The sequence below is a fragment of the Mustela putorius genome, unplaced genomic scaffold (assembly GCF_011764305.1).
Source record: "Mustela putorius furo isolate JIRA1106 unplaced genomic scaffold, ASM1176430v1.1 tig00000788_pilon_pilon_pilon, whole genome shotgun sequence".
In the NCBI taxonomy this organism is placed as follows: Eukaryota; Metazoa; Chordata; class Mammalia; order Carnivora; family Mustelidae; genus Mustela; species Mustela putorius.
The window spans coordinates 9791496-9809834 of record NW_025421481.1 but is presented as its reverse complement, the minus strand read 5'-3'; the positions used below and the strand labels follow the sequence as shown (position 1 = coordinate 9809834).

General features: G+C 39.5%; 1 protein-coding gene across 8 annotated transcripts in view; it reads right to left on the bottom strand.

Annotated features, from left to right (window-relative positions):
• LOC106003321 (uncharacterized protein C3orf20 homolog) overlaps positions 1–18339 on the bottom strand; it is a 122707-nt gene that overhangs the window by 27205 nt on the left and 77163 nt on the right. For 5 of the 8 annotated variants that reach the window (XM_045084821.1, XM_045084819.1, XM_045084820.1 and 2 more), the window contains 3 exons: positions 14108–14267; positions 11885–12110; positions 4178–4475 (listed from right to left, as the gene is read on the bottom strand). In XM_045084821.1, the coding sequence (XP_044940756.1) occupies positions 4178–4475; positions 11885–12110; positions 14108–14267 (684 nt within the window). The remainder of the gene's footprint in view (positions 1–4177; positions 4476–11884; positions 12111–14107; positions 14268–18339) is intronic. The other 3 variants (XM_045084823.1, XM_045084824.1, XM_045084825.1) reach the window with 1 other exon arrangement.

The window sequence follows — 18339 nt, the reverse complement described above, 5'->3', positions numbered from 1 at the left end:
TCCCTGGCCAATAGCCAGTGCCGAGCGCCTAATACCAGCAGATCTACCTGCCAGCCATATGAATGAAGCTCTTCTTGAATCGTCCAGCTGTACTCAAACTGGCCCAGCCAATGCTGTGTCAGGTCATCCCTGATAGTTCTGAGCAGGTCATGAGCAAATATGCAGTTGCTGTACTAGGACTGTAAGTTTTGGGGGTGGTTTGTTATGTAGTAATAGGTAATAGGTAACAGACATTTCTTATCCTCATCCTTCTGAATTTCCTACCTCAACAAATGGTACTGTTCTTCTTCTAACGGTGCAAGCAAGAAGCTTCGAGGCATCTTAAATTCTTCCCTCACCCAACATATAAAATCTTACAGAGTCTTGCTTCTAACTACAACTCAGACTTAGTATCCTTTTCTACTCCCACAGCCGCCACTGCCTGACCATTTCTCACCTGAGTAAATGTGGTATTAGGTCTCTCTGTCATTCTAATTTTTTCTGGAACATTCTGCCAAAATTATTCTTCTAAAATACAAAATCTCTTCACATTACTTCTCTGCTTAAAACCCTTTAATGGCTCCTCTTCCTTTTCAAGGAGAGTTGGGGTTCCTTACTGAACCTCAGAGTTAGATCTCTGCAACCTTCATTAGCTGCTAACTCCCTCAAAGTGCACCCCCCCCAATACTGATGTCTTTCCCACCTCCCAGGGGAAAGACAACTTGCTATCTTCTTGTGTTCCAACGTGTAGTTTTCCAACATGCCTTCAAAAACGTAGTTTGTGAGAAATATTCACTCAGTTAAGTCTTACAAGTCTTACTAGTCCTACAAGCCACTTCTTGCCTAAATGTTCTGTTGATACTTCTGACCCAGCACTCATGTCACCATGTCACCTGTTGTGACTCTTCTCTGGATTGTCTTTTCCTTGAGGACACAATCAGGCTCTAATTCATTTTTCTCTATCAAGTTGCTATCCCACTCCCAGCATATTGTAGGAGCTCAGTGAATGTTTATCACCTGAATGAATAAATTTACAGAATTGTGCTATCAAAAAAGCCTCATCCTCAAGTAGATACTACTTGTATCTACTTACTTCCTCATTGTTGAAAGGGGTCAGCCAGGCATGGCTCCTTTTATCAGCTGTACTGGCCCTCACAATTCCTGCTGAGCACACACATGGGCCCCTGCCATGCCTTCTGCCTCAGCATGCCCAAGCTCATACTTCTGAGATGCGGGATATGTGCCATTCCTCCCAATCCATTCATCTCATTTGATTCCACTCTTGCCCCCCTTAGCCACTGCTTTTCCTGCTCCACGAGGCTACATGGCAGAGCATGGTGCTAAAGAGCATGGGCCCTGGTGTAACTCTCACCCCCACCCCTACCTGACTGAGGAAACTTGAACAAATGACCTATCTGTCCTGTCTCAGGTATCGACCTGCACTCAATGGACTCAAATGCAGAAAGCCAGCCATTTATGGCTCTTTTGAGAATTTAATGGTATTTCAGGTAAATAGTGGTTGCAACACAGTAAGTGCTCAATAAATATCGGCTCTCTTGATCTTATTCTGACTTTGCCATCTCAGATCAGTTCAGTGAACATTTACTCAGTGTCTATCGGATGCCAGGTATGGGGTTGGGGGGATGGCAGGTACTGTCTGCACCAAGTATATCAGAGCCCTTGGGATTTAATGGACATTATTGTCCTTCTGAGGACTTGAACTCTTCCTGACTATGGTCCTGCTCTCTCATCCACTTAGCTTATCTGTCTCTTCAGGGGAGACCTAGTTCCTTTCACAAGCCATGGTCCCAGAGGCACTTCCTATGAAACCAAGAAAGAATTAGCAGTGACCAGATACCCTCATATCTGGCCTTCAGACTAAAGAAACATTCATTCATTTTTTGGTTCATTTATTCACTTGACAAATACACTGTAGATGTTAACCATGTATTCGGCCCAGCACTAGGGCTGCAATGGTGAGCAAGACAGGGCCCTGCTATCAAGAAGCTTCCAGCTCTGGGCAGGGGAATCTGGTTTCAGGGCAGGCTGGAAGGGTGAGGGTGCCACTCCCAGAACCAGTGCTCCCTGTGCTCCCAGAACCCATCCCATATCCCTATGGCTCAGGCTACCCTTCTAGGAGCTTTGTCTACACCCTTGATGCTTCCACCAGAGTATCCCATGAATTCTTATTGCTGGCCAGCTTCCAAGTGCAGCTTAACAATTTCAACATCACACAGTCCTCCCAGTTCCCTGGTTAGGTGGAATGAAAGAAAAGGAAGTGGGAGCCAAGACCCTGGTCTGACCAGGCCACCATTTTGATGAAGACCGGAGTTCTTAGGTGAATGTTAACATGTTTTATGATCTTCCCCATTCTTATTTGTATTCCCTTTAGGGTCTCTGGTATGCGAACATTCCCTTCATTTTTAAATCTAAAAATGATCTAAAAAAGAATCTAGGGTACCCTGTGGTACCCAGCCAATTAAGTCTGTATTCTCTTTCTTCACCATTCAAAGTTACAAAATGACATGTCACTTTCCTACAAGGTTGCTATCAATTCTGCTGGATGAAATAATATTTCCTTCATCAAAACTTACATTTTAGATTTATTTATATTCTGCTTTTTTAGCAAAAGACTGGAGGTGGTTTATAGGAAGTAAGAATAGTAGCAGAGAAACAATGAATCTTGGAACACTGCATTTAAAAAAAAAGAAAGAAAGAAAAAGAAAAGAAAGAATAGTATCAGAGAAAATTATAAATTAAAAAAATTTGGGGGCGCCTGGGTGGCTCAGTGGTTTAAGCCTCTGCCTTCAGCTCAGGTCATGATCTCAGGGTCCTGGGATTGAGCCCCATATCAGGCTCTCTGCTCAGCGGGGAGCCTGCTTCCCCCTCTCTCTCTGCTTGCCTCTCTGCCTACTTGTGATCTCTCTATTAAATAAATAAATAAAAATCTAAAAAAAAAATTTTTTTTTCGATGGGAAGTAAAGCTTCTCATTCAGAAAGACAATTTTCACTTTGGGCTTCAAATAGGGGACACTAGGCTGGAAAATATATTGTAACATCCCTCAAAAGAAGTTCAGGGCTACTTAGGGCAACATCTTAAAAGGCCACTTAGTGGCAGCATGTCCACAAAGGGCAACGTGGCCCAAGTCCTTAGCTCCCACCAGCTTCAGACCTGGACTCTGCAAAGGTTCTTTAATATATCCCCTGGGGCTATCACTGGGTTTGGGACAGGGAACTGAGCAGTCAGGGTGGAAAGAGCCCCACTAGGAGGGGGACCTCAATGTAATACTAAAGAAATTGGATTTGGCCTGAAGGGACGTCCTTAGAAGACTGTCAGCAGGAGAATGATGCCCTCGTGTCCGTATATTAAAAAGAACACCCAGCAACATATAACAAATACCAGGGGCGCCAAGACCAAAGGCAGGAAAACTCATCAGAGAGGTCACTGGAGAGAATCAGATGGGAGGTGACGAAAGCCTGAAATAGGCAGACACAATGGAATTGGAAAAAAGGCTCAAATGTGAAAAAATGTCACAGTGATAGAATCAACTAGGCTTAGAGGATACTCATTAAATGTGTTGAGAGTAAAGGCTCTCGTGGGGAAAAGGCTTCACGAGTTACTACTCGGGTCAGCTGGTAGAGGCTGCTTGCAGTGCAGTCAGGGAAAGGAGTTTAGGGCCCAGTCTAGGCTCGGCTGAAAAGGATGCTGGGTTAGTAGTGTCCATCATGGGGGCAAGATGCGAGGATGCTGACATGCCTGGTATTGACCTTCCGAGTCTCTGGCAAAAGAAGCACAACAACGTACTGTGTGTTTCAAAATGTGTACACTGTGATTCCATGGATATGAAGGTCTAAAACAGACGAAACTGATTTATGGTGATGGAAGTCAGAAAAGTGGTTCCCAGGGGCAGGAGGTAGGTGGGCTACTGACTGAAAAGGGCAAAAGGGAGCATTTTTGGGCCTGGGAGTACTCTGTGTCTTGATCTGGGCGGTCATCATATAGGTGTACACATATATAAACATTAATTAAGCTATATGCCCTTAAGATGTGTGACCTCTATTATATGAAGGTCATACCTCAATTGAAAAAGTGGGGCAGAAATTCCTCCATGGCCTTTTGTGTGGCTGAGGACATGTCTTAAGATGTAAGAGCAAGTAAACATTAGTCACAATATGTCTTAATACACATGACACTCACCTGAAGGCAAGGCATGCTTTTACATCTGTTCAGTTTTCTGTACACTTTGGCCATTTCTTTTGTAGTCTTGTCCACGTTGCTAGCTGAGAACACGTGGACTACAATGAGCTGATCCGTGGAGGACAGCCGGTGGCTTATAAGGTGATCATACTCTAGGTCTGTCACTTCAGGGACGCTGTAAGTGCTACACTGGCATGTGCCCCCTTCCTGCCCACACAATATCCTCCTGAGGACCACAGGACAGAGCAGCCGAGGATCAAACCATGCATCCTTGTTCTTAATGGGAGGAGGAGGAAGCCTAGAAATGTAATGGTAAGAAATCATGTTCAAAGAAGTGATAGGACAGAGGCACCTGGGTGGCTCAGTCAGTTAAGCAACGACCCTTGATTTCAGCTCAGGTCAGGATCTTGGGGTCCTGGGTTTTCAGCCCCATGTTGGGCTCTGTGCTCAGCCCGGAATCTGCTTGTCTCCCTCTCCCCGCCCTTCTCTCTGCTTGTGCTCCTGCTCTCTCTCTCAAATAAATAAATCTAAAAAAAAGAAAAAGAAAAAAAGAACTGAGAGGGCAGAAAGAGTATCACTTTAGAAGAAACCAAAGTGGCTACTTTGGTAAAGCATTTAAGTGTAATTCTGGATAGAATTTTATGTGCCAATGTGCTAAAACACTTTTCAATACACTGAAAGAATTGAATGTAAACCTTTTCAGTTACATAAGCACCTGTGGCTCTGAAACAAATATAAGCCTTGTGTTCAGAGGACTTAATTAATCTAAATAATTGCAAGTAATTGACCAGTAAGAGTGAGACTTAGAGTCTTAATTGCAGTTTGACAAATGCAAGAAGAATGCATCAAAGTTGGTCTGTAAGATACTCACTTTATTCCAGTCTCATAAATGGGGAAAACTAACGCTCAGAAAATTCAATAAATTGACTAAAGCACCCAAGTAGTAACTGACAAAGCTGGAACTTGAATGCACATGTATTTTTTTGTTGTTGTTCTATTACAATGGCTCACTGACTGGAGATGAAACACCTACAGCATACTTTTGAGCTGATTGGTGCCTATTAATAGACCAAATAAACCATGTAACCCAATAGCAAGAATACAAATCAGAAAGCTAAATTTGAATCTGTCTTCTGTCCACTAACTCTAATCTGTCTTCTCTCCACTAACTATAAATCTTCTGATTTCTTTATACCTCAGTATTAACATCTGTAATGCAGGGATAAGTTTATGTTTCCACAAAACTTCTAGGGAGGTTATAAGGCTTATAAAACCAAATCTTGCGAGTTTTAATTATGCTTAAAGAATTTTTATGTGATCCTGAAATTTGTTAAATAAAATATTTTAATTAAGTTATTTAAAACTGGCATTCTTGGGGATGCCTGGGTGGCTCAGTTGGTTGAGCCACGGCCTTCGGCTCAGGTCATGATCCCAGGATCCTGGGACTGAGTCCCGCATCTGACTCCTTGCTCAGCGGGGAACCTGCTTCTCTCTCTGTCTCTGCCTACCACTTTGCCTGCTTGTGCTCTCTCTCTCTCTGACAAATAAATAAATAAATAACATCTTTAAAAAAAAAAAAACTAAACCTGGCATTCCTGGGTAACTAGAAGAGTCTTTTTTAAAAATTATCATTAGAATATTCAGTATTGGCTTCATTTACTTTATGCTGAACCCGAGGAACTTAGTAAATGGGATAAATGCCCAGTTATGTTTGTTGAAGTTGTGCTTTTTGAAAAGTCTTGATGCCTCCCCTTGGTAGAAGCACATTTCTGAGAAAAGATGATTATATATTTCCTTGTGATAAGAAAAACCCCACATATAAATATAATGTTATTTCAGTTCTCACCTTCATGCCCTACTAGATCTATTTTCAAAAAGTTTTTTTCCCCTTTCTTGTCATAATGTGTATAAGTGAATTTAAATACAGACTCACTTAGAAATGGATCTTCTTTTTTGGAAAGAGAGGCAAATAATTTCAATAGAATACTGTTGCTCTGAAAGCTTCATATTCTTAGTAGTTCTGTATTCGTAATAATAAAAGTCTATACATGTGTGTATCAGTGTGTTCATGTGCTAGCCTACATACGAAAAAGTGAAGAAGAAAGTGAAGCTTTGTACATACCACTCTGCTTTATCAAATCTTAGTATTTTACTATACTTGCTATATATATATATATATATATATATATATATTTTCATTTTTATAATTTCAGATGCAACTTACAGCCCCAAGGACTTCTCTTGATTTCACCCAATTTTTGCCCTGATTTTGATGTATGCATTCTCATGTATGTTACACAATATGTCATAATCCATAATCTATCAGGGTTAAGGTTTTTAGCTGACAGCAACAGAAACAAACTGGCTAATTTAAGCAAACAAACAAAAACAAAGGAATGTATTAAAAAAACTCGGAAAATCTTTGGAAAGGTGGAAGAATCAGGCTTGCAGGGTCCACTGACCCACGGGAAATGTCCCAAATTGTACTGTAAAACTTGCCCACTAGGGGCACCACAGCCATAGCTGATGGTCCTGCTGACCCAGAACATGGTGGTGAGAACCACTGCCACCACAGCCTCTGGAGGCCCTGTGCCCCTGACACCCCTCCCTGCCTAGAGGGTTAGGAAGCCCTTATGGCTGCATGAAAATCTGGGGCAGGCTTATGGTACTAGCGGTACCTGGGTCATGTGCCTGGGCCCTAGCTTCAGAGGGGACCGAGAAAGCAACAATCTGGTGTTTTTGTCATCTAGTGTGAAAGTAGACTCTGCCTTGGCAAGCAGGGAGTCCCTAGGCATAAAGTAGGTTCAGATGCTGGATGGTCAAAACAAATGACAGATGTCCACAATAAAAAAAATCATACATCCTCTTGGTTATGGAAATATGGGTAGTTTCTTTCCTTCTTTCTTTCTTTCTTTTTTTTTTTTTTAAGATTATTAACTTTAGAGAGAAAGAAAGGAGTGAGGAATGAGTGGGGAGTGGCAAAGGGAGAAGGAAAGAGAAAGAATCCCAAGCAGACTCCCTGCTGAGTGCAGACCCCCCCCCCCAATTCAGGGCTCAATCCCACAACCTATGAGACCATGATCTGAGCTGAAATCACAAGTCAGATGCTCAACCAACTGTTTTTAACTATTGCAAACTGCTGCAATGAAATTTTTGTACTTTCCTTCTTTTGTATATAGGGCTTTTATTTTAATGTAGTTAAATTTAATCAATGGTCTCCCTTATGTTTCTGTTTTTTGGTGTGTTTTTGGTTTAAGAATTTATTTTCTACCACAAGGCGATGAAAATATTCTCCTTATTTTTCTTCTAAATATTTTATTATTTGGCTTTTTATATTTAGCTCTTTAGTCTACCGGCAGTTTATGATGGGATGTAGGAATCTTCCTACTTAGAAGGAAGATAGATAGATAGGTAGGTAGATTATTATCTACCAGTTATTATTATCTACCAGTTATATCTATATTATTATCTACCAGTTGTCCCTCCACCACTGACTGAATAATCCATCCTTTCCTAACTGGTTTGTATTGCTATTTCTGTTTTATATCAAATTTCCATATTGTCTGGGTCTGACTGGGGCTCTCTCTTCTGTTCGATTGATCTAAATAGCCTGGTGCCAATATCATACTATCTTAGTTACTATTATTTCCTAAAAAGTCTTTTTTTTTTTTTTCAAAGATTTTATTTATTTATTTGACAGAGAGAGATCACAAGTAAGGCAGAGAGGCAGGTGGGAGGCGGGGAAGAAGGCTCCCTGCTGAGCAGAGAGCCTGATGCGGGGCTTGATCCCAGGACCCTGAGATCGTGACCTGAGCCAAAGGAGGCTTAACCCACTGAACCACCCAGGCACGTACCCCCACCTTCCACAAAAGTTCTTGAAATCTGGTAGGGCAAATCCTCCCACTTTGTTTTTCCTCTTCAAATATATTAATGTTATTTCTAGAGTTAGTTACCTAATACCCCAAAGAACACATGATTAAAAAAAACCAAACACAACTTTTAGCATGCATGATTGGGTACACAATATGAGTGATAAGGGGACAAGAGACCTAAGAATACCATCTTTGCCAGTGGCTGCACAGTAGCAGAGAGCTCTGAGAGCAGGATGCAATTACCATCAAATAAACCAGGAATGTTTGGAATGAAGGTTCTGATCTCCATCCTGTAAAGAATAGGCTACTAGAGGTCCCAGCCCCAGTAACACCTTCTTGTTTTCCCATGACCATTTACTCTTCATCCCCACCTTTGTCTACGAAGCCTCTCACAGGTAAATATGGAGCACACCAACATCAGGGCCTCTGAAGAGGCATTCTGAGCATCCCTGAGCAATTCCAATGGATCAGCTAGTGTATCTGTCAGCCAGGACTAAACCAAGCTGCTTGCTGGCCTGAAGACTTGGTCTACAATATTCCTAATATTCATGGGGCAGGATGCCACCCCACCATAATTGGACCTGATTTTGACAGTGAAGCCTTGGGGTTCTGGGTAAGGGCAACTGAAAACTCACCAGGCAGGAGGGGCAAACAGACAGACAGACAGACAGACACACACACACACACATACACACAATGCACTCACTCAAAGTACACTCAATATACAGACATACACATACACCACAGAAAGATGAGCCTAGAGTAAAAAATCTGAAAACATATCAAAGAAAGCTAATTCTAACAAAGATAACCTACAAAATCAATAGTCAGAAGATGGATTTGATCTAGACAGAATTAAAATAATAGAACAAATCTAAAAAGTACTTATAAACAGGGATGTTTAGAATTCTCAGGATGAATAATGGTGGAAAAAATAATTGAGGAAAAAACCAGGGGCACCTGGGTGGCTCAGTTTTTAAGCATCTGCCTTCAACTAAGGTCATGATCCTGGGGTCCTGGAATCGAGCCCCGCATTGGGCTCCCTGCTCAGCGGGAAGCCTGCTTCTCCCTCTCCCACTCCCCCTGCTTGAATTCCCTCTCTTGCTGTCTATATCAAATAAATAAATAAAATCTTAAAAAAAAAAAAAGAATTCGAAGACTCCCAAAATATTGACAGGTATAGAAAGTCAATCTGAATTTCTTTTTTTTTTAATTTTTTATTTTTTATAAACATATATTTTTATCCCCAGGGGTACAGGTCTGTGAATCACCAGGTTTACACACTTCACAGCACTCACAAAAGCACACACCCTCCCCAATGTCCATAATCTCACCCCCTTCTCCCAGCCCTCCTCCCCCAAGCAACCCTCAGTTTGTTCTGTGAGATTAAGAGTCACTTATGGTTTGTGTCTCTCCCAATCCCATCTTGTTTCTCAATCTGAATTTCTTAAGCACACAATAAAATAGTACATTTTCTCACTAACAGGCTGGTTTATATTAACTGTCTTACATTGGGACATTATGGGATGGTAGACAGTGCTAAAAACTTAACATGTTTCATCCTATTTAATTCTTTCACAGTCTTGTGAAGTAGGTTTATTATCCCCATTCTATGGATAAAGAGAGGTATGCAACTGCTGAAGTCTCATAGCTAATATTCTCTGCTAGCGTGTTATCAGGGTGTTATGCTGTTTTCCCTCTGCCTGGTGTCAGCCTGTCCTCCATGCATAGGATTTGTCTGGAAATTGAACTAGAGCATGAAACCCATATAGAGAAGTGATGCACGGAAGATGGATTTTCTCATTCATGGTGCTTAAGCCTTTATGCTTATTTCAAGATTTAGAGTCCAATTACAGATTTAAAAGTTTCCATTAAGTTTTTACAGAAATAAATGGAGCCCTTATTATGCTTATTTCAAGATTTAGAGTCCAATTGCAGACTTAAAAGTTTCCATTAAGTTTTTATAGAAATAAATGGAGCCCTTATTGAATTAATATTAATCTCTTCAGATATCATTGCAACACATAACTGAGTCATAAAAGTAATTCCACATTTAAATGTGAAGTGACTGGGTTTTGACTTTTCACAGGAAATTTAAAAGCCTGAATAAACATCTTAGGCCTGACTCACACAGTGTCTGTTTGCTGCATCACTGTGGATTTTAAAGGATTTGGTTAATTTTGCTACTTGTACCCATTTCTGGCCTGGAGTCAAGGCCCTCCATGATCTGGCCTCAATCCTGGTTATCCTATCTTCCATACCCTAAGCACCAGGAAAACCAAACTGCTCAACATTCCTCCAACTTGCCTGCGCTGACCTATCTATATGCCTTTACTCAAATCCCTGCTCTGCTCACCAGCTGTGTCTTTGCAGGGTGACAAGGGCAGCATGGGCTTAATTATAATTGCACCCCTTAGGTGTGTCATGAGAATTCAATTAAATCCTGTAGGTACAGTGTTTTGCCCGGTACCTAGTGTCTAGTGAGTATTCAGTAAAGGTTAGCCATCCCTGACATTATTAGTACCATCACCATCCTTATTATACATCTCCTCCTGGAGTACCAGCTCTCCCTACTTGCATATCCCAATTCTCCTAATCACTACAAACCTTATTCAAAGGCTCCTGGGGGAAAAAAAATCCTTTCTAAAAAAAAAAAAAAAAAAATCTCTCTCTCCACAAAATTTCTTCAGCCTTCTATCTCTTCTGCTCTGCTAGCACTTACTTCCTTAGTTTCCACTGATTAATGGTATTCATTCATACTTTGAAGTCTTTGGAGGACAGGGACCAAGTCTTTGTGTTGTTGACTGCCACATGCCTGGAAGGCGGCAGATGGCAGTTTAGTTGAATGAATTCCCATGTGCAGGTGTCAGGTAGGACTGCTTGTTTAGTGGCATTTATGAAGTCTGCTGCCAATGCTTTGTTCATTGTTTTTTTAAGATTTTGTTTATTTATTTGAGAGAGAGAGCATGAGCAGGGGGAGGGGGAGAGAGAGAGGGAGAAGCAGACTTCCCACTGAGCAGGGAGCCCATTATGAGGCTGGACCCCAGGACCATGACCTGAGCCGAAGGCAGACATTTAACCAACTGAGCCATCCAGGTGGCTCTGTCTATGCTTTCAATACAAGAAACATTTACCTCATGGCATTTGCCACTTTAAATTTATTGTTTCCAATGTTACTGAAGCAGTACTAGGACTGGAAATCCTAGGGATTTTCACACTGCTACTCAGAGTGAATTCCAGTGTAGAGACAACCTACCCCCACATGACACCCCTCGCCTCCCCCCTGCCCCCGGACCTGGAGGGAGGTGACACCTGAGGTGGGAAGCATCCCTGTTTGGTAGTGAGACTCAGAGATGCATAGAGAACCTGGCTTTTTATGCTGATGAAGAAAACAAGGACACATTTCTCTCAGAAGAACTGTGCAAGAAGGTAAGGGAAGCAACAACTCCTGGCCCTCATTTACCATCACCAAACACAGAGTCAGGAGTTTTCAGCCCAAATATATGGTCAGGTTTCAAATATGTGCTCCCCAAAGAGATGAAAACAAACTGAGTCTTGATTCCTGATTGATTTGAATTCCTCTTGGGAAGCAGGGTGGAGAGAACTCAGATGCTTGAATCTAGGCATATAAATTTGTCCCACTTTTAGGAAAAGTATTTCTTTAATAGCACATAAGTGGTGACACCTTAACCCACCCTGCTTAGAAAGCACTCCTGTGTGAAGCAACGTAACAGGTCTTGCTTGGCATTTGTGGGTGGACTGAATGAGACATCCATCTGAAGCTCTTTCGAATATAAACTGTACTATGAATTATTAAGACAAATGAGGCTGGTACCTGAAGGACGGATTGCTGCCTGGGGTCTTCTGGGTGCGAAAGAGAGGCACAGGCTTAAAGACACCTTTCAGTTTTAGGAAAGTGTTCCGGTATCGAAGGTACTCTTTACTCTCATCTTTTTCCTCTGCACTTTGTTTCAGAGGAAATCTTGCTGATGAGACTTTTTGTTTCCTGATCCCTTTTTCTGGAAGCTTGGGCATTTTGCCAATGTGCATGGAGTCTATTCCTGAAATGTAAACAGAATATACATCACCGAAAACCTTTAGTGGACCAAGGTGCCAGTAGGCTAAGCTGTCTGGGTTACGTTGGTTACAATAACCTGAACACTCCTTCACCCACTTACAGAAGTGCCTTCTGTTGGTTCTCTTATTTTAAATGCACTTCCTGGTTGCCCAGGGCATACACAGCATCTGTGTAATATAGAAAATGTCTAGGTTATCAACAAATCTAATCCATGGGAGTTTTATTGTCTGTGCTTATCTTTGCCAGATATCTTTAAATGCCTTATCCAACCGAAGTAAGTACTCTCCTTATGTGAGTACTGTTATTTTAATGATATCACCAAAAAGTCCATATTCACCCAGCTAGAAAGAGGCAGAACTAGGCTTTGAACAGGTCTGTTTAATTCTGAAGGCTGTGTTTTGACCATGCAATAGACCAATGCGTCCTAGCCTTTTCTTTTTAATCATCTAGAAAAATGTAAACTGTCAACCCTTATACATATAGATACTTATCATAGAAAATCTGATATAAACAAAAGAAAATATGATGTGTTGGTATGGCACATTGTGGTAAACTTACTAGAATCAACCATCCCAGAACGAACCTGTCAACTGATGGTAGAATCAACTATCCCAGGGGCTCAATCACCCCCACCCAGCCACTGTCCTGAGGGCTTAGGATTTCCATTTCTTAGTTCCTGTGTAAAACATTTGTGGCAAATCTTTTGCGATACTTTACTGTATGCCATCATGAGTAGCAAATTACTTCCTCAAAGTAATAAATAATAAATAAATAAATAATAAAAAAGCTTCCTCAGAAGCTTTTTCTTTGGGATTTAGCTTTCAGTCAATCCTCCTTATCTGCAGATTGTGTACTTGTGAATTTGCCTATTAGCTACAGTTTATTTGTAACCCTAAATCAGTATCTGCAGCACTTTCATGGTCACTTGTAGATGTGTGGAGCTATGAAAAACTTAAGTTTCATCTTGCATTTTCCCAGTTGTCATTGAACAAGGTGATGCTCTGCCTTCTTGCTTCCAACTCATATTATAAGCAAGTATCCTTTCTATGGCCTCTTCAGTGCCAAAGTCTTTTGCATTTTTTGTGCCTTTTGTTGGTGATTTTGCTGTTCAAAATAGACTGCAAGAATAGTACTGAATGCTGTCTAGCATTCCAAAGTGCAAGATGACTGTGATGGTTCTTATAGAGAAAACACAGGAGTTAAATAAGCTTTGTTCAGTCATGAGTTACAGCGCTATTGGCCATGAATTCACTGTTAATGTTTCAACAATATATATTAAATAAGGTATCTTCAGACAGAAACACATAAAATATGGTTATGTATTGACAGGGTGATAAAAATGCTATGACCAGAGGTGCACAAGAGCCTCACCCTGTATTTCTCCTAGGAGCAGTGGTTCAATATTGGCTAATTCAGTGTTTGTTGAGACCTTATAGAACCTAATTACAGTGAATAATGAGGGATAAGAGTATTTTCTGGGTGCCTGGGTGGCTCAATGGGTTAAGCCTCTCAGCTCAGGTCATGATCCCAGGGTCCTGGAATTGAGTCCCACATACGACTCTCTGCTCAGCAGGGGGCCGACTTCCCTCTCTTTCTCTCTCTCTCTCCTCTCTGCCTACTTGTGATCTCTCTCTCTCTCACTCTGTCAAATAAATAAATAAATCTTTTTTTTTTAAAGAGTATTTCCTGATCCAAAATATGAACATGAAAGCACCTTTCCTTATGAAAACACAATTAATCAAATGGATTATCTTCTCCGAAGAGGAAAAGGAAATGAAATTAAGGTCATCTCCTTTGATTTTTTTGCTACGGCTCATCACCTGGATCCATGATAAGACTCTCTATGTATACTGATTTACAGTTTACAAACTCACTACCTTGGGAACCTTGGAAGGAAGAGGCATTCAAATATTGATCTTCTGGAAGTCTGAATGATGGGAACAGGTTATGTGGAGCAATACAATGGATTCCATAACTGACCCAATGTAAATCTGTAGTAATCCAGCCAGTGAAATAGGATGTGCTTGACCTTCTTCTGTAGTCTTCTTAATTTAATAACTGTTGGGATGTCAGAGAAAGGGCTTATGTCCATTACAGGATCAAATGTAGCTATTTTCATTGTGTCTGTTAAACTTGAAGGCTTCAAAACAGGAAATTATATATAAATATTATAATTCATATAGATTACTTACTATACGGTTATAAAACATCAATTCATTCATTTGTTTATTTGCTTATTCTTTCAATCAACAAATATTTATAAGTTATATTTATGGGCCAGGTACTGTGCCAGAAACCAAGACTATGGTTATGTATAACAGTCATGTTCCCTTGTGAATATACTTAATGCCATGGATTATGCATTTAAAAATGGTTAAAATGGTAAAATTTGTGTGATGTATATTTTACAACAAAAAATGGGCAAGAAAAAGCCATGCTCCCTATCCTCAAGGAGCTCACAGTATGGAAAAACTAGGTGGGTAAATCATTACAATTAAAATTAGAAATACTGGGGCACCTGGGTGGCTCAGATGGTTAAGTATCTGCCTTTGGCTCAGCTCATGATCCCAGGTCTGGGATAGAGCCCTGTATCGGGCTTCCTGCTCAGTGGGGAGACTCCTTCTCCCTCTGCCTCTGCCTGTTGCTCCCCTGCTTGTGCTCTCTCACTCATGCTCTCTCTCTCAAATAAGTAAAATCTTTAAAAATAAAATAAAATTAGAAATACCATATGATCCCAAAATTTCTCTACTGGGTATTTGCCCAAAGAAATGAAAACACTAATTCAAAAAGATATATGCAACCCTATGTTTATTGCAGCATTATTTACAATAGCCAAAATATGGATGCAACCTAAACATCCATCATTAGATGGATGGATAAGAAAGATATGATAATATTCATAATGAGATGTTAGGAAGCCATAAAAAAGAATGAGATCTTACCATCTGCAACAACATAAATAGACCTAGAGGGTACTATGTTAAATAAGTCAGACTGAGAAAGACAAATATCATATGATTTCACTTATATATGAAATCTAAAAACAAAACAAATGAATAAACAAACAAAAAGTGGAATCAAACCTATAGATAACAGAGAAAAAAATTATGGTTGCCAGAGAGATGGGCATGGGGAATGGCGTAAAGTCAGCAAAGAGAAATGGGAGATATAGGCTTCCAGTTATGGAATAAATAAGTCATGGGGAAAAAAGGCACAGAATAAGAAATATAGACAATGATATTGTCATAGTGTTGGATGGTAACAGATGGTAGCTACACTTGTGGTGAACATAGCATAAGGTATAGAGAAGTTGAACCATGATGTACCCCCAAAACAATGTAGCATTGTATATCAACTATATTAAAACAAAATCAAAATAATTAAAACATAGCAGAAGGGCCATTTAGATATAAGCACAGACTGTTGCAAAAGATTAAGTAGGAAATTTAACATTCATAATGTTGATTTTCTACTTAGCAGAGGAAAGTTTCTAAGAGAAGTACATCATGAATACAGGCGGTGGGTATTAAGGAGAGCACATATTGCATGGAGCATTGGGTGTATTGCATAAACAATGAATCTTGGAATACTGAAAAAATAAAATAAAGATATTAAAAGAAAAATAAATAAAAAATATAGTTACAGTGAGCAGTATGTGTGATCTTCTCATAATATTGGGCATAAAGAGTGGTTACTCAGGTTTGGATGAGCTTATGTGACCAAATGTAACTAAAACTGATAATTCAGTTTTACATACAATCATTAAGTAGACATAATTATATGGAAAATTTTTTTAAGATTTAAAAAAATTTATTTATTTTACAGAGAGAGAGAGGGACAGTGAGAGGGAACACAAACAAGGGAAGTGGGAGAGGGAGAAGCAGGCTTCCCAGTGAGCAGGAAGCCTGATGTAGGGCTTGATCACAAGACCCTGGGATCATGACCTAAGCTGAAGGCAGGTCATGAACCACCCAGGCATCCCATGGACATTTTCATATTTACATATAAAATTGTACATAACTGTATACTTTTTTTAAAAAGATTTTATTTATTTATTTGACAGAGAGAGATCACAGTAGACAGAGAGGCAGGCAGAGAGAGAGAGAGGGAAGCAGGCTCCCTGCTGAGCAGAGAGCCCGATGCGGGACTCGATCCCAGGACCCTGAGATCATGACCTGAGCCAAAGGCAGCGGCTTAATTGACTGAGCCACCCAGGCGCCCCCATAATTGTATACTTAACTCATTATCCAGTTGGATGCTATGGCGGAGCCTGTTGAAGATATGAGAGATGAACAGAACCCAGGAAGAATTTGAAGAAAAGTATGGAATTGAATGACCCAGGAAGAGATTAATGAAGTGAATTATCAAGAATTTTAAGAAATGTGGTCTACAAAAATCAGATGTAAAGTTAAGATTTTAATTTGAATCTGGGAAAAATCAACCCTATCAGAAGGACTCAGATTTGGACTCTTCTGTTATAATGACTATGAAAAGGATTGAGAACCCATCTGAGATGTTGATAAAAACTGCCCAAAAACATGTATCTTGGGTTCTGAATCTCAATCTCAAAAATCTGGCAAATAAATAATCCCTAGAAAAATTTAGAATTCAAATAGAGAGATAAAGTAATCTGACAATGTTAAAACTTTAAAGTGTATGAGTGAATTTTGAATCATTGGGATCATCTTGTGTATTTGCTATGTTTGAAATATTAAAGAAGTTTTGAGGAATTAGAGAATCTGAGAGATTACACTTGGGCTTTCAATTTAAATTGAGTCAACTGATTTTAGAATTTGTGATTATTAAGTTTTAAGGTTTAAGATAATTTAACTAAGTTCAAAAAAATAATTGGAATATTTAAGAGAACTTGAGATTCCCATCAATTTATTTTTATTTGCTTTATAAAGATTAATAACTTGAGAATATTTTGCTTAGGATTATAAATATACATTTGAGGTACTTAAAGGGAAGAAAAATATATTAAAAATATAAATACACTTTAAAATATGAGATTATTATTCATTAAGTTGTATGTGAGTCTAATTGTTTATGAAGATATAGTCAGTTAAATTTCAGTTAATCAAACATTAATCAAAGAAAGGTAAAGACAATTGTTATTTTAGTAGAATATATAGATAAAATAGATTTTGGTGGCCTTAAAACAATGCAAACTGAGTTTTTAAATCAGTCACTTCAATTAAAATGAATATTATTTCAAAACCAAAGTGAATGCATTTTTTTACTCAAAAAAATCTCTTAGATACCAAAACTCTCTGCACTGGCTCCCTGCTTTTGAAAGTCTCTCCCCATCACATGTTTACTGAATTGGTTCCTCACAACCAAAGCAAATTTCTCTAGATGTTTTCTTTTAATAGAATGAAATTGACAAAATTCTCCAAGAGTGGCTAAAACCCAGAATTTGCTAACAGGGAAAGACTCTATATGGAATTGATGAAATTAAATAGTTCACAGGCATGACCAACATTTGTGAGAAGTAAGTTTTTGGAAATGTAAAAGCAGAAGTGTTATTTCAAATGACTAGATATGTATTACCAAAGAGGTAATATATGAACCTAAAAATTTTGAACCATCCTGCCTCGCCTATAGGAGTATATACTCCATAGAAATTATTTCTTTGAGTTTGTATAAGTAATAGACTGAGCCAGAAGTACAAATGGGTGAAAAAAAAAAAAGGAATAAAATAACATGAAAAAGCCCCTTGCTTTCCCCTTTCTGTACCACTTCAAAGAATAAAAGGGTTCATAATCAGATGATCTGGCAACATATCATAGTCCTTTCAAATTCATGTCCCTTGCCATATCCATTTGATGCTCAAAGTGTGGCTCTTCTACAGATCTCTTCTTCTACTTGACCCAGTGCTGAACCTGCCTCTTTTTTGAAGTCTTTCTTTCTTTTTTTTTATGGTTTATCAACCTTTTTGGTATAATTTACATGTAATAAACAGCACTCATTAAGTATGTTTTTGATGAGTTTTGACAAATGTATACCCCTGTGAACACCACAATCAAAATCCAGAGCAGTTCCAACATCTTCCAAATTTCTCTCCTTCCCCTTTGCAAGCAACCCCCCCTGGACTCCAAAAGATCTTTGAGTTTCACATAACTGGAATAATATAGTGGCTGCTCTTTCATGTTTGGCTTCTTTTGCTCAGCATGATTTTAAGACTCATCTGTTTTTGTGTAGCAGTGGCT